The sequence below is a fragment of the Atractosteus spatula genome, chromosome 23, assembly GCF_055471065.1.
Source record: "Atractosteus spatula isolate fAtrSpa1 chromosome 23, fAtrSpa1.hap1, whole genome shotgun sequence".
Classification (NCBI taxonomy): Eukaryota; Metazoa; Chordata; class Actinopteri; order Semionotiformes; family Lepisosteidae; genus Atractosteus; species Atractosteus spatula.
Window position 1 is genome coordinate 118,397 of NC_142728.1, and position 12,889 is coordinate 131,285.

The 12,889-nt window shown below is 35.2% G+C and overlaps 1 protein-coding gene across 1 annotated transcript; it reads right to left on the bottom strand.

Annotated features, from left to right (window-relative positions):
• Positions 1 to 820: 820 nt before the first annotated feature.
• Positions 821 to 12,305, bottom strand: LOC148815980 (TNF receptor-associated factor 1-like). The gene is made up of 7 exons (XM_088904644.1): positions 12,249 to 12,305; positions 6,798 to 6,872; positions 6,102 to 6,173; positions 4,296 to 4,685; positions 3,401 to 3,557; positions 2,581 to 2,729; positions 821 to 1,033 (listed from the first exon to the last, which is right to left on the bottom strand). The coding sequence occupies exons 1-7, from the start codon at positions 12,252 to 12,254 to the stop codon at positions 821 to 823; spliced, it is 1,062 nt and encodes a 353-aa protein (XP_088760770.1). The 5' UTR covers positions 12,255 to 12,305.
• Between the last annotated feature and the right edge of the window lie 584 nt (positions 12,306 to 12,889).

Consider the following 12,889-nt stretch of genomic DNA (forward strand, 5'->3'; position numbering starts at 1 on the left):
ATAATTTTGATTACATTTTCAAACCAGTATAAAGCTATACAGTATAAGCTGTTGACCTCACCATTACAGTGCTAAATATAAGCGTGTACTGTAGCAGCGGCTCATATCAAGCAGCTGTTATAGACAGGTAAATGATTAAATAGATTGCAGTACCTTCTTTGACTTTTGTCAGATTTTTTCGGTTTTCCTCGTGTTTCAGCCCTTTCGCATTTCCTAAACTATAACACACTAAGCAGGTGTCTGGTAAAGACAGAAGACGCAAAGTAACTGGCCTTTTTAACATGACCCCGTATAAAAAGACTGTGTAGGGGGACTTGCTACAGTACATTTCCCCATTGGGAAAATTCTGTTGAGTCACTTAATAGTGAAAAACAAAAATGACAGACGACAAGGAATGGTCATGAAATGATTATGAAACAAAAGGTTACGTCACTCAATCGTGCTAAGCAGCGCTGTGCTTAACGCCCCGAAGTATCCTGTCTGAGAAGTGATGCAGAAGAAGTCATAGTGGTTTGTGTTCTGTATTTTGGGATGCCCAAAGAAAACCAACACAACTTTAAAACAGTGCAAGTTAAAGAGAGGGTCATCTTCATATGTGTGATGTGAAACCAAACATTTTGTCTGTTTTCTGAGAACAGCTGTGCAGCAGGGCAGGATGTTCGGTTAACAACCTGTCCTGGTTAATGCCTTGGTTTCTCACAAAAGTTCATTGTCTCAGGTTTTGAAATGGGATAGAATTGCATGAGCAGTCCATCTAATTCCAATTCAGCTATACTGTAGGACACAACAAAACCTTGGATTCTCTCTTCTGAAAAGTGGTCTAAATTTCAATCTTTGCGAACAGTGTGTTGTCATGCACAAGTTCTGCACGCCTCCTGTAGAGCTCCTCCAAAGACATGAAACAGGACAACCCAAAAGGCACATTCCCATTCTCGCATGGCTTCTTCAGTGCTTGGACCAGTGAGCTGCTCGGAGCCAGGTGATAGACCACTGAGTCCTCTTTGTTACTTTGATTTATGATGGAGATTTTAACCTGCATTGAAAACAGACACAGGTGACAAACTATTGATTGCCCAGTTAAATAAAATCCATTCTACCCTGATTAATCTGCTCAGAAAAATAAGTTTATTTTAAAGATAACCCTATTTTGTGATGCTCCAGTCCTCCAGGGAGACAAAGATAATTTGTTTTTCCATTCTATCTTTGACCTTAATTACTGAAGTAATTACTATTATTAGTAAGAAGTTAAATCACCTGCTTTTTGTAGATTTAAATTGGTTGATGAAAAGTCCTAGCCCTGAAGCACTGGAGTATACTGTACATCTTCTAGTAAATGTTCAGTTGCTAATCAATACAAGATGTTGTAGTGAATTCAGTGATTTAGGATATGGCTACAGGTGCTAATGGTATTTTCTGCCTATCTAATGGTTTCTGTTTGAAAACTCTTCTAGTTGATGACTTCTTTCACTTTCGGTTGTACCTGTCCATCCTATCCATTTTAGGACATCAGACTACAGCACAAACTATACTTGAAGTATTGATTTTCATAAAGTTTTGCAAGACAGTGCTGCAGGACAAGTTGCATGACTGGTTATTGTGTAAAACCAGTTTAAAAGCTTAATTTAATCTAGTGATGTTCTGAGATTTCATGTGGTCACCTTTTATGAATACATGCCTACATACTTAGCAAGTACAGTCTGCCTTCTTTCCTTAATAAAACCCAGATTTAGAGGAGAACTATCTTGGAGTGAAATTTTCCTAAGTTTTTCAGATGACCCTATGGGCAATCTCTCTTGATTGTTGAGGGTCTCTAGAACTGAAACTGAAAGTCACTGTTTTTTGTTCTCGAGTGGATTTCAAAGTCTCATGATGTCAGGTTGGATAGCTTTAGAATCCCCCGCACAGAGAGAGTAAAGTCAAATCTTATTTTTACACTAGTGTGAGCACTATGACATGTTTTGCAACTTCAGAAGTGATTTCCCAGCAACTGGATTAATTATTTCACGGTATGCAATGTGTGTCTTTTCAATTTTCTATCTAACTACTGTTAATTTATTTCTTATTGTTTTTTTACATGGTTTTGTCTCTAATTTAACATATACATACAAGTGTAATTAGGATATGTGGAAAGAAAAAAGGAAATTCAGTATTAATATACTTCAGTGTGTGTGTTTTAACTTTTACAATAAATTAAAAGATTAAAGTGTTCTCAGATGTTAATTTCCATGGTATTACCAATTAAGAAGATGCTAAATTTGAAAAAAAGCAATCTATAATTAGTAACCTAGGAATATGATTGAAAGTAGAGTGGGTGTTTTTTTTTTCTTTCATATTGTTACAGAACTGCTTCAGAAGAAGTGCACAATATTGGCATTAAAATAATGAAAATCAAGACAAAAAATAAAAATTCGTAACTTGAAAACCGAGAAAATAGAGGATTTCACTATTCTCTGATGTTCTGTAACCCTTACTTAATAGGTACAGTATTGTGCTAGGAAATATACAATCATGAATCAATAAAGTCTTATCAGTAGGTATTTTCTGTTTTTTTAACATTGTGTTTCAGTAGGGCAAGCTTACCATTTCTGAAAAAGGCCACTGTAACAGACTGTCAAAATCCCCTTTGAGGATCATTAAATACAGGGAAAGGTGAGTTCCTTTTCCCTGTTCATTACCATTGAGATACATGCGAGCTTTCAGTCTGTATCCATAGGTGTTTGTGTAGAAATCTGCAAAATAAATGCATAAAAGGAAATGGAACACTTTATCAGTAAAATCTCAGTTTTCAAACAAGTGGTCTTTAATGACAAGAAGAAAATGTTAAATTAATAGAATCTAAAATTTAGACTTAAAAATGAATGCAATGCACACTAACTCCTTGACAGAAATGCACATTGAAAGTTAATTGTGTAGTCATAGAAACAGAAATTTCAGAGGAGCAATGTGGGAAATGATGAAAATTGAAATTGTTGATTATTCAGTCAGTCATCTGCATTAACAATGACTATGATCTATTATCTGTAAACTACCATCCAAGTATGATAAAATATGATCTACAACATACACATTTTTGTTTACAAAATGTTTACAAAAATTAATTTTAAGAATTCAGATTCAGAAGTGTGTAAATGTTAAAGTGCAACTTTTCAGACCCAGTACTGGAACTTAAATCTGTATTATACTATTATTGAGGCATCAGCAAGGCTTTCAGCTGAATAAGACCTTAATAAATATTGCCACTTTTTCACAACCATTTCATAAATGATAGGTCTGCCTGAAAACACAGTAAGCTTCATTTTATTTAAAATGTATCAGTTTTGCTCAAAAGTAAGCCTAATGATTCCATTAGCTGAATGACAATCAGAATGGATATATGTGAAACATGTTGCTTTGACTTTACCATCAGAATCCAAACAAGGTCTTGTACCATCTTTGGCTTCCTGTATTCTGCGGTGAAACAGTGGAATTTTCCAGATGAATACACCCTTATGGGCCACCTCCTTTGGAAAGTTTTTGACTGACAAACAGAGATTTAAGCCTTGCTCAACCTGCCGCACCTATAAGACATAAATTGATAAATATGATTATACACTACTTTATTGGATGAAAAAATATGTAATTCTGAGAAGTATAGTGTATAATATTTTAGACACCATTCATTTGACATCCTGATATTTACTCAGTAATTTAATTACAAATATAAATAGCTGAAATTCTACTGAGCAATAGTGTTTTTTTCAAAGTATAAAGAATACGTATTTACCCAAGTGAACAATAATGAAATATTTGTTGATGTGACTGACTTCAGACAAGGGATGTTGATAGATTTGAAACATTTTCTTTATATTTTAGGAATAATGCACAGAGTAGTAAATTGTATATTTAAATTACTTTAGTGACTTAAATTATATTGCTTAAAATGAAGGATGTCGATAAATGTTTCAAGGGCCACTTGGCCGCAAGAGGTTCACTAGAGAACCATCATGCTCCATTGAGTATACTAAGCAAGGATCCATCAATAGCACTAATCAGATGTCAGACTGCAAAAATCATTGTCCAGAAGTGTAATTTACTTAATTTCTTTCCTGGGACCATGACAATGTGAAAACTCACACCAACCTGTTTTTTGCAACGCAATGCTTTAAAATGCCATCTACTGAGTAATCCTTAACATGCTCTACGTGAAGAGATACTGTAAACGTTCCCACAAAAACATGCAGTGCTGTCTGCATGCTCAATGTGCTTGAAGCGTGCAGTATACTAAGCGAACGATGACCAGATTGTTATCAACTGACCTTATCCTGCAGTGCTGTTAACAGCTGCTTGTTGGAATCGAACTGTCTTGCACTCCTCTCCACCAGCGCTTGACACTTCTCAATAGCCATGGAAGTCAAAGCCAACTCATTCTCTAAAGCAAGTGCTTGTTTATCCAGGTCTGGAAGGCGAATCTGTAAAGAGTGCACGGCCAGACTCAGTTCTTGCATCTCCTCAGTCACCTCTGTACAGTGGAGCCTGTCTTGTAGTCTTCTAATCTGGGGGCAAAGAGCTTCGGCTCCAGCCTCTATTCTTCCCCAATCACCCAGAATGGCGCCATGCCTCTCCAGCCTGACAACGTCGTCCAGCAGGAGCCTGACGTGACAGGAGAAGGCCGAGGCCTCGTGGCTCTTCATTTTCGATCTTCCTCCCTGCAGGGTAAGGCAACGAACAGCAAAGGGAAGAGGGTGAAAACTGAGCTACAGATACAGCAACAGATGTCATTCAGACCCCGTGGGTTTCCGTGCAATAAAAGTTCATATTGGTTTTTTAATTGTTCTTGGTAAATATTAAAATCCATGTTCCAATGGGGGTATATCTACTGTATTTAAAAATGATAGGAGTCATCACTGGCTTTCAAACCACAAAAAGTAATTGACCTCCAGACTAAATGAGTGTCTGTTTCTAGACGAAAACTGTGTAACCATTGGTTAAAGGTTTTGAAAGACTTTATCCTGTTATACAGTATATTCATATCAGGCAACATAAACCCTTGCCGTTAGTACATTGTTCCTAATAATAATTTTCAACTATGAAAGGAGACCGTTACCTATAGAGGGATGCAAAGATATTAATGAATCTAGAAATTATGATAAAGAACAAATAATAATATTACCCTCAGGATCTCTGTACATCAATCATCCACATTTCTGAATGGTTATATGTGGATGTGTTAACACAACTAGCCATATTTTGTCCAAAATGTACCATGAAAACAGGTATGTGATTTAAAAAAAAAAAAATTTTTAAAGATGAAATGTGTCACCTATATGTAACTAGATTTATCTAGATTTAGATAAGAAATGTTGCACTACATTGAAAGCTATACTGTATATTTATGTATGTAATATACTGTACAACGGCATACTGTATATCATATACTGTGTAAGGCCAAAGTGGTTCTTTAGTGGTTTATACAAGCAGTCATTTAACAGAAATTGTAAACTATGCAGCAAATACACTAAAGGTCTTTTGGGAATGTCCTGAAGCTTAATTCTCTTCCAATGTGCACTTTCACTTAAGAATGATGTTTATTTAAGCCCTGAAATTACCCCTGATTGCATTTGCATGTGGTGAAGTAAAACGTTTTGACAAAATGAGAGATAAATACGTATTGCCTTTGACAATGTGTTAGGAAGTCTCTTTCCGTGTCCTTTCAATCAGGATGAAATTATAATGAGCCTGACAAATCACCAGCAATTGCACCCTTTTCAGAATAGGTACACAGCAGTCTGCAGAAGGTAACGTAATTAACTTAGAGATAAATATAATAGGCTGAGGTGTAATATTTCAAACATGAGACACATTGAAAGGAGTTCTGACTTCATCCAGTGAGCCTCAAAAATAAAGTATTTTTATGGCTTATACAATAAAAATAAAACTTAATCTGGCTTGCTTCCCTATCTACTTCAAGAATGGTTATGTCTGGGTCAGGAATCTATATTTCCTATTTGAGATTATACAGTGACATAGAATTATGCTTTAAACAAGCCATAAATTCTTAAATTTCTATTATCAATTTGCTAATGATTAGCAATCCAGAGATGTCCAAGAGTGACCTACAGTACCTTGAATTTACAACCCAGTTTTTGAAATGGGCAACACCTCTTCTTCCCACTTTTGTCTTCATCGTCATTAACCTGGAAAAACAATCCCACTCCCTTTTAATAGCACTTCTGTCAGACAGACACCAAAATATACAGGTGAGTCAAACAGCAATTCCTAAGCTGTCATTGGGACGTACAGTGCTAAACGTGTTGTAGGTGCTGCATGTCTTGTTTGAAAAAGGCAGAAGACTCAAGAGTGCATACTTCTGCACTTCTGAGCAACAGATTCCTTCTGTACTGGTATACAGGTCATACAGGTAAATAAGCAATACTGATTTGACACTTGACAATTCCAAATCTGGGGATATACAGTAAAAGGGAAAATAAGATTTGGGCATCTGGTGAAGAGGAGTTATGAAGTAATGGTAATTTTTATAAAAGCTCTTTGTTTTTCCCTTAGTAAATGACAAGAATGTCCTTCATCATTAATATATTTTTCATGTCTTACCTACATCATTTGTACAATCATAAATATTAAAGTTTATCCATAAAATATATACCTAACTCACTGATCTGCATGTGTTTATACTGTGATTTATACTGTTTTAATTTTAGCCATGAGACATAGACCTTGGTTTTATTCTCCGTATTTCATTAGTTTTTTGCAGCTGAAATAAACATGTTGTACAGTGCTTATATCTTCTGTTCAGTACTTACCTTGGTGTTCATTGGAGTATGGTGATTAGAAAAGGAATCCTGATGTTCTTGCATAGCTTGTATGAAATGCTGAGTCTGTCAATTATAAAGGAGTCTTAAACATTGATTATCTGAACTCCACTATACATTCCCATGTATTGCAGACACCATGTTACCTAAAGGAACATGTAAGAGACAGAGTAACGTAGAATACATATACAGTATATATAGTTCAGGTGGGTAGCTGCGTCAGCATGCGTAGGCTGCAAAGGAACAAGTAATAGGTTTATTCCATGCTGAAAAAAAGAAGAAAGAGAACACAACGTTTCGGCCGTGGAGCCTTCTTCAGGTGTGAGATTCTCACACCTGATTCTCTCACACCTGAAGAAGGCTCCACGGCCAAAACGTTGTGTTCTCTTTCTTCTTTTTTTCAGCATGGAATAAACCTATTACTTGTTCCTTTACAGTATATATATTCAATATGTACAGGTTCTCAATTCCAAAGCTGAGCTGTGTTGTGTTACTTAGTGGAAAACATTTCAACTATTTATTTTACCTGTACCATAACCTGTATAATTTCTGTTCTCAACAATAAACACCAATTTGATTGCTTGATCAGAAAGGACCTGTATTCATTTATCAAAGAAGAGCTACCTATATTGTATTTTTCACATACAATATATTATTTGGTATCTGATTTTGCCAGCAGAAAATGACGGTAAGACATGATAAAAATCACCAACAAGGCAAGTTCGAGATTAGACTACAGGATGTAACAGAATCATGTAGTTCTATCTGGTAGTGCATTTTGGCCTCCTTGGCTAAGAACTTTTTCATGTGTCATATAATGTGATGTAAAGGTGGAACTGAATGGTTTCTATTTTCCTTGTGGGCAAGCTTCCCACTACATGGTAAGTAAATTAGAGAGGGAGTTAACTCTCAGGCAAAATCAGGCAATGTGCATTTTAAAACTCATACCCAATTATAATTTTTGGAAATTTGATGGGCACAATTTTTAAAATGTGTACAATCTACAAATTTGGTAACTTGTTTAGGTGAAAAAGCACTATTTTGTACAAACTAATACTTCTTGAAACCAACTTTTAACTTTTAGTTAGTTTAACTTTTAAAGTTTAGTTAAGTTAAAACCAACATATACTGTACAGTATCAGATTTCAATATACTGTACTCCTGCAGTTATTAGAATGAGGTAAACACATTGTGAGTCCAATGTCTTCTTTTCCTATGCACAGCATAGAAATGCACCATACCAAACTATTAATTTTATAAAAAATGTACTGTACCTTTGCTTTTCTCCTTTGCCTTTACCTGTCAAATTTAGTCGATTAGGAAGACAGATCTTGTGGTTATTGAACTGTTTTGCAGTGATACACCAATAATTCATAATGTAAAGGTTCCAATGCACATAGAATAGAAATAGACTGCAGTCCAGGACTAGTGAACTGAGTTTAATTGTATAGGTATTGTACTCTGTGTTGGAAGAAAAGCAGACACTATCAAAATATAATTATGTTTGTCTGTGATTTCTTCAGTTAGGTTGAAATACTGTACGTATCTGCTAATTAAATAAACGACACTGACTAAAAACAGTTGTCTAGACTTTGTACTAGAAAGAGAAGATAAAGAAAACATAAGTAACAAATTTAGAGCCTGCTTTAGCATTTTAGATGATTCAGTGTGTAATTTAATATGACTTCTTTTGAGAATTTTCAGCTCATGCATTTCACATTATCCTGGAGGTTCAGAAATATGTGGGTCTTGGTATTTTGCCATGACATTCTAAAGTCTAAAAGAAGACCGCAGCCCAAGGTTAGAAATCTTCAAAACAGTTTAACTTTCATTCTGCCCTACATCTTCAAAATCATTATTCAAAGGTTAAAATGTGCTTAACACTAAGGAAAATGCATGAACAAATTCATTACATTCTCATTAATTACCAGCGGTAACATATTAAAAGCTGTAGCCTTACATAATAAATAAAGGATGAACTACATAAAAGTCTAAATCTGCCATATTGTTATACTGTACATTCAGAACAAAATAATATTTTATTTCATGTTCATGTCTTATTATAGCATTTTTAAGCAACTTGAAATTTAGTTTTTCTGCTTTTTAAGAAATTAGCATTTATAGTCTCAGCTGAAAATAATGATGAAAATTACCCTTTGAAAAATTCTTTGAGGTGCTATAGTACATCTTTAGGCAATGCACAGTAACTCCGGTGATTCTAGAGATTTTGTTTTTTCAGTCAGGCAAAGGGTTTTTGTTGTAATAAATTGAATCAAAATAACATTTTAACTTCCTCATACTGTACTGTTGAGTAAGAAAACAAAAGCTGCACCTGACTTGCCAGAGAAATTTTATTTTTATCTAATTAATCCAATTCTACTGATTAGGATAATAAGAATTCAAAATCCTTTATACTGACAACTGCTAGGCACACATGCCAAAATGATCCTATTAACTGTTATTAACTGTTCTGCTGTCTCACAGAAGTGTTCAGAATAGGTAACAGTCAATGTTTTTCTTTTTTCCCCCCTAAAGGAGACTATAGAGCTTCTGTTCACTCCACACAGCCATAAAATCTTTAGTTATCAGCTGCAGGCAGTGCTAAGGAAGTAGATAGGTTGTGGTAGAACAAGTGACAGATAAAATGATGCCGAGATTCCCAACCCTTTGGCGGCATTAATACGGACAAGGCAATACAGAGGTGTTTCTGCACTCCTCAGTGCATGTTAAAAATGCAGGCGTTTATCAGAGAAAAAGGAGTACACATAAGGGCAAGTTTCATATGCAAATATCTCCCCATTTCTATAAATAACGAAGGCCAACATCCAGTTTCAGTGCAGCTTGCTTTTGCACATCTCTTAGACCTTGCTGTGTCTGGAAGGAAGCCAACACTATTTCCAAAGGTAAATTGCTTTTCAAGCATTCTCTGATAGCCGCCTTAGCACAATCTGGTAAATTCCTATTCAAATGGCTCAGATGTCTCACGTCAGCTTGTTGCAGTTGTTTTTTTTACTAGATGAGGTGACTCTAAGCTGCTTGTTCAAAAAGAGCTGTGTGTATAACACATGACATTGCATCCAAAAGATCTATTACCAAGCTCTTCATTTTCCTGATTCCCAAATCACACTCAGATTAAATATTTACTTTTCATTGTTTTGTGTGTCTCTTATTATAATACAGAAGTGTTCTTGTGAACACTTTTCCCTAAAGACAAAAAAATAACCAGCCTATTCAATTATGAACAGTAACATGACTTGCTCTTGAGATAAAATACAGTAACAAATGTCTTGGCCTGGCTACTTTTTAATTATTTTTAAACTTTTAACTAAAGATTATTTGCAAACAAAGTAGAAATAACTCTGTGCTGGTTTTGAAAAGTATAGAGCAGTGGTCTCATTACTAGTTCATTCTGATCCAGTCTTCTGATTTTCCCCCACCCACGTTCTCAGTTCCATCGGTGGTCTGATTATTTAATTGGCCACCAAGTTATAATACTTCTAACCAGTCTCTGAGGCCATACATTATATTGGTACAGTAACTGTACCTTTAATGAAGTGAAAGTTTTGCACAATCAACTATAAAAGACCTTAAAAAAATCCTATGCACGTCTAATTTAGAAAATAATTAGGTTGATTGTTTAATTGTTTAATTGACTACTCAGGTTGGAAAAACAACCTATAAGATACAAGCCTCCCTCCGCCAGGAACTGAGTTTGAGACCTCTGCTTGACAGAGACTCGATGTGCTGTTTTAAATTGGCAGATGCTGAGGCTTGATGGAAGATGGCCACTTCATTCTGAATTGCCTTAATTGGGAGGAAAAAAGTGCTGGTTCCTTGGGGATGTGCTGCCAAGGACTGACACCTGTCTGCCACATTAACAGGGGGAGAGTGACAGGAATTTCACAGGCACTCTGGCTTGCAGTGAGACCTCATCTATATGAAAACTGTCTACAACAGTGCTATTTCTGTGCATATTTGAAAGAGAGAAAAAACTTTTTTGACTTAATACTAATTATTTGAAGGCACTGTACACTACCCTGCAGCTTAGGTCCATGAGTGGTTTCTAAGAATATGTCATCAAACCTTTATAATTGTTTCAATGAAGGTACAAATGTTAGTCAACTCAATCCTCCACTGCAACTATTCTCTCCCAATCTGTTTTCAATACTGAAATGTCCAGTAGATGGTGCATTTGTTTGTGTGCATGGAACACAGTGTTCACTGAATATGTAAGTATAAATTTATATGATTCTCTATAAAACATATAAATTCAACAAGCTGTAACAGTTTTTAAAGCAAAGTCTTTAAACAGGCTGGGATGCAGCATCAGATAACTTTATCCTTTGTATGCATGAAGAATGATAAGATAAAGCACTTGGGAATGAAGGTCCTTGTAATCAGTGTTAATTAAAGGAGACATTAGGTCAAACCTCCTGTCCCTCAGCAACTATTGTAAGATGAAGACAAGAGACCAAATTGCAATCTGTGATTTCTTCTGAGGCCTGTGGTCTACACTAACATATTTAATAATTACACTGGGTGAGGAAAAAATACATTTTTATGTCTCTTAAAATAATTACTAATACATATAAGCATTGTCATAGACACTTTAACTAACATGATTACACACTTTTTTCCCTAAATGCACTGTAGGAGCTGAAGTCTTTTATTTACAATAAAAAGACATTCACTATCCATTTCACTGCACTGTTTGCTTGTAAATGCATTTGTGATTAGTGTCTGAGTATTCTGTATACATTTTTGTATAATGAATGGGGTCAAAATGACAATTCTCTGGTGCTAGTCATACTGTCAGGTACAGACAGTAATATAATTTAACAGCTTTAAAGAGATTTGAAGATATATAGTACAGAAAAAAATCTGTAAATAATTTAGGATATATTTAATTCACTGATATCGGTTCTAATATAATTTCGGACACTTCACTTAACTACTTTCAACTGTATCTTCCACACATCTGTTAATAGCATTAAGTAATCTGATTTAAAACCAGAACAAGCCAAATGAATGAAGATTTGCAGTCCTTAAAGAAAAGAAATAAGCTGAAAGCCAGCAAAAAGAAATAATAAAACATGAACATTTGCAAAAACAGGATAAAATGAGGTTGTAAACTTAAACTAAGATACAGTTTAATTCTTAGCATTATATATCATTTTAACATTTTTAAGCAAGAAAACTGTGATGTAAAATATTTAATTTAACCAGATAGAATATTTCCTAATGGGCAGAGAACAGCTGAAGGCACCATGTCTGGAATCCCCCTTTTTTTGCTACACTAATACAGGCCAGGTCTACTAGGTTGTAAGATATATCCAGTATACTACTGATACTGTTCAAAATCATATGCTGGTTTTTGGAAGCATCATATAACCCTTTAACCTCTGTTAAAGAAAATCTAAAAATGAAAAAAAAACTACTTACCAGCATAGATAGTTCACATACTAAAACCCAGCTAGAGCGAGCATAATTTTTTTTCTGCTCTCTCTGTTTTGCTTGTGTGGGAATCCCCTCTATCACATGCACAACTGTTATGCATTCAGGCTGTTGCTATTTTTTCTAAACTTTTTATTTAGTTCTACAGAGTGATACAGTCTGTTGCATGCCTTTTTTTTTTTGCTATTAGCCAGAAAGGAGAAAGTGAATTGGTCATTGCTTAAAACATACTTTTTGAAAACACTATCAGACAGCAGAATCAAGCCATGCACAAAAAGACAATGTTTTTAATTCCTATTTCCAGCTTTGGGGCTATGATAACATATATATATATGAACTTCATTTCAAAAGACAAGAAAAGCAATCGAAAAGTCACCTGTAGGCATTGCTTTGGTGATGAGGATGTGAGGGAGGGGAAGGGACCATCTTTTTTGAGGAGCCTGAGTGATGTTGCCAGACAGAAACATCTACATGACTGCAATGGAGTAATACAGGGTGTTCACAAAGCATGTCAGAATTGGCATTTTCTTCAGTATTAGTTTCACCTTGCTTTCATCCTTTAGTTACCCACCTGTTTAACTATTGTAACAACTCACCAGCAGATGGGATTTCCAGGCGTCAGAGACAGA

Coding starts and splice junctions, on each gene's coding strand:
- LOC148815980 (XM_088904644.1), bottom strand. Junction 3,558..4,295: donor TAACAGCACTGCAGGATAAG/GTCAGTTGATAA, acceptor TATGTCTTATAG/GTGCGGCAGGTTGAGCAAGG. Junction 1,034..2,580: donor AGTGGCCTTTTTCAGAAATG/GTAAGCTTGCCC, acceptor TTTTCAATGCAG/GTTAAAATCTCCATCATAAA.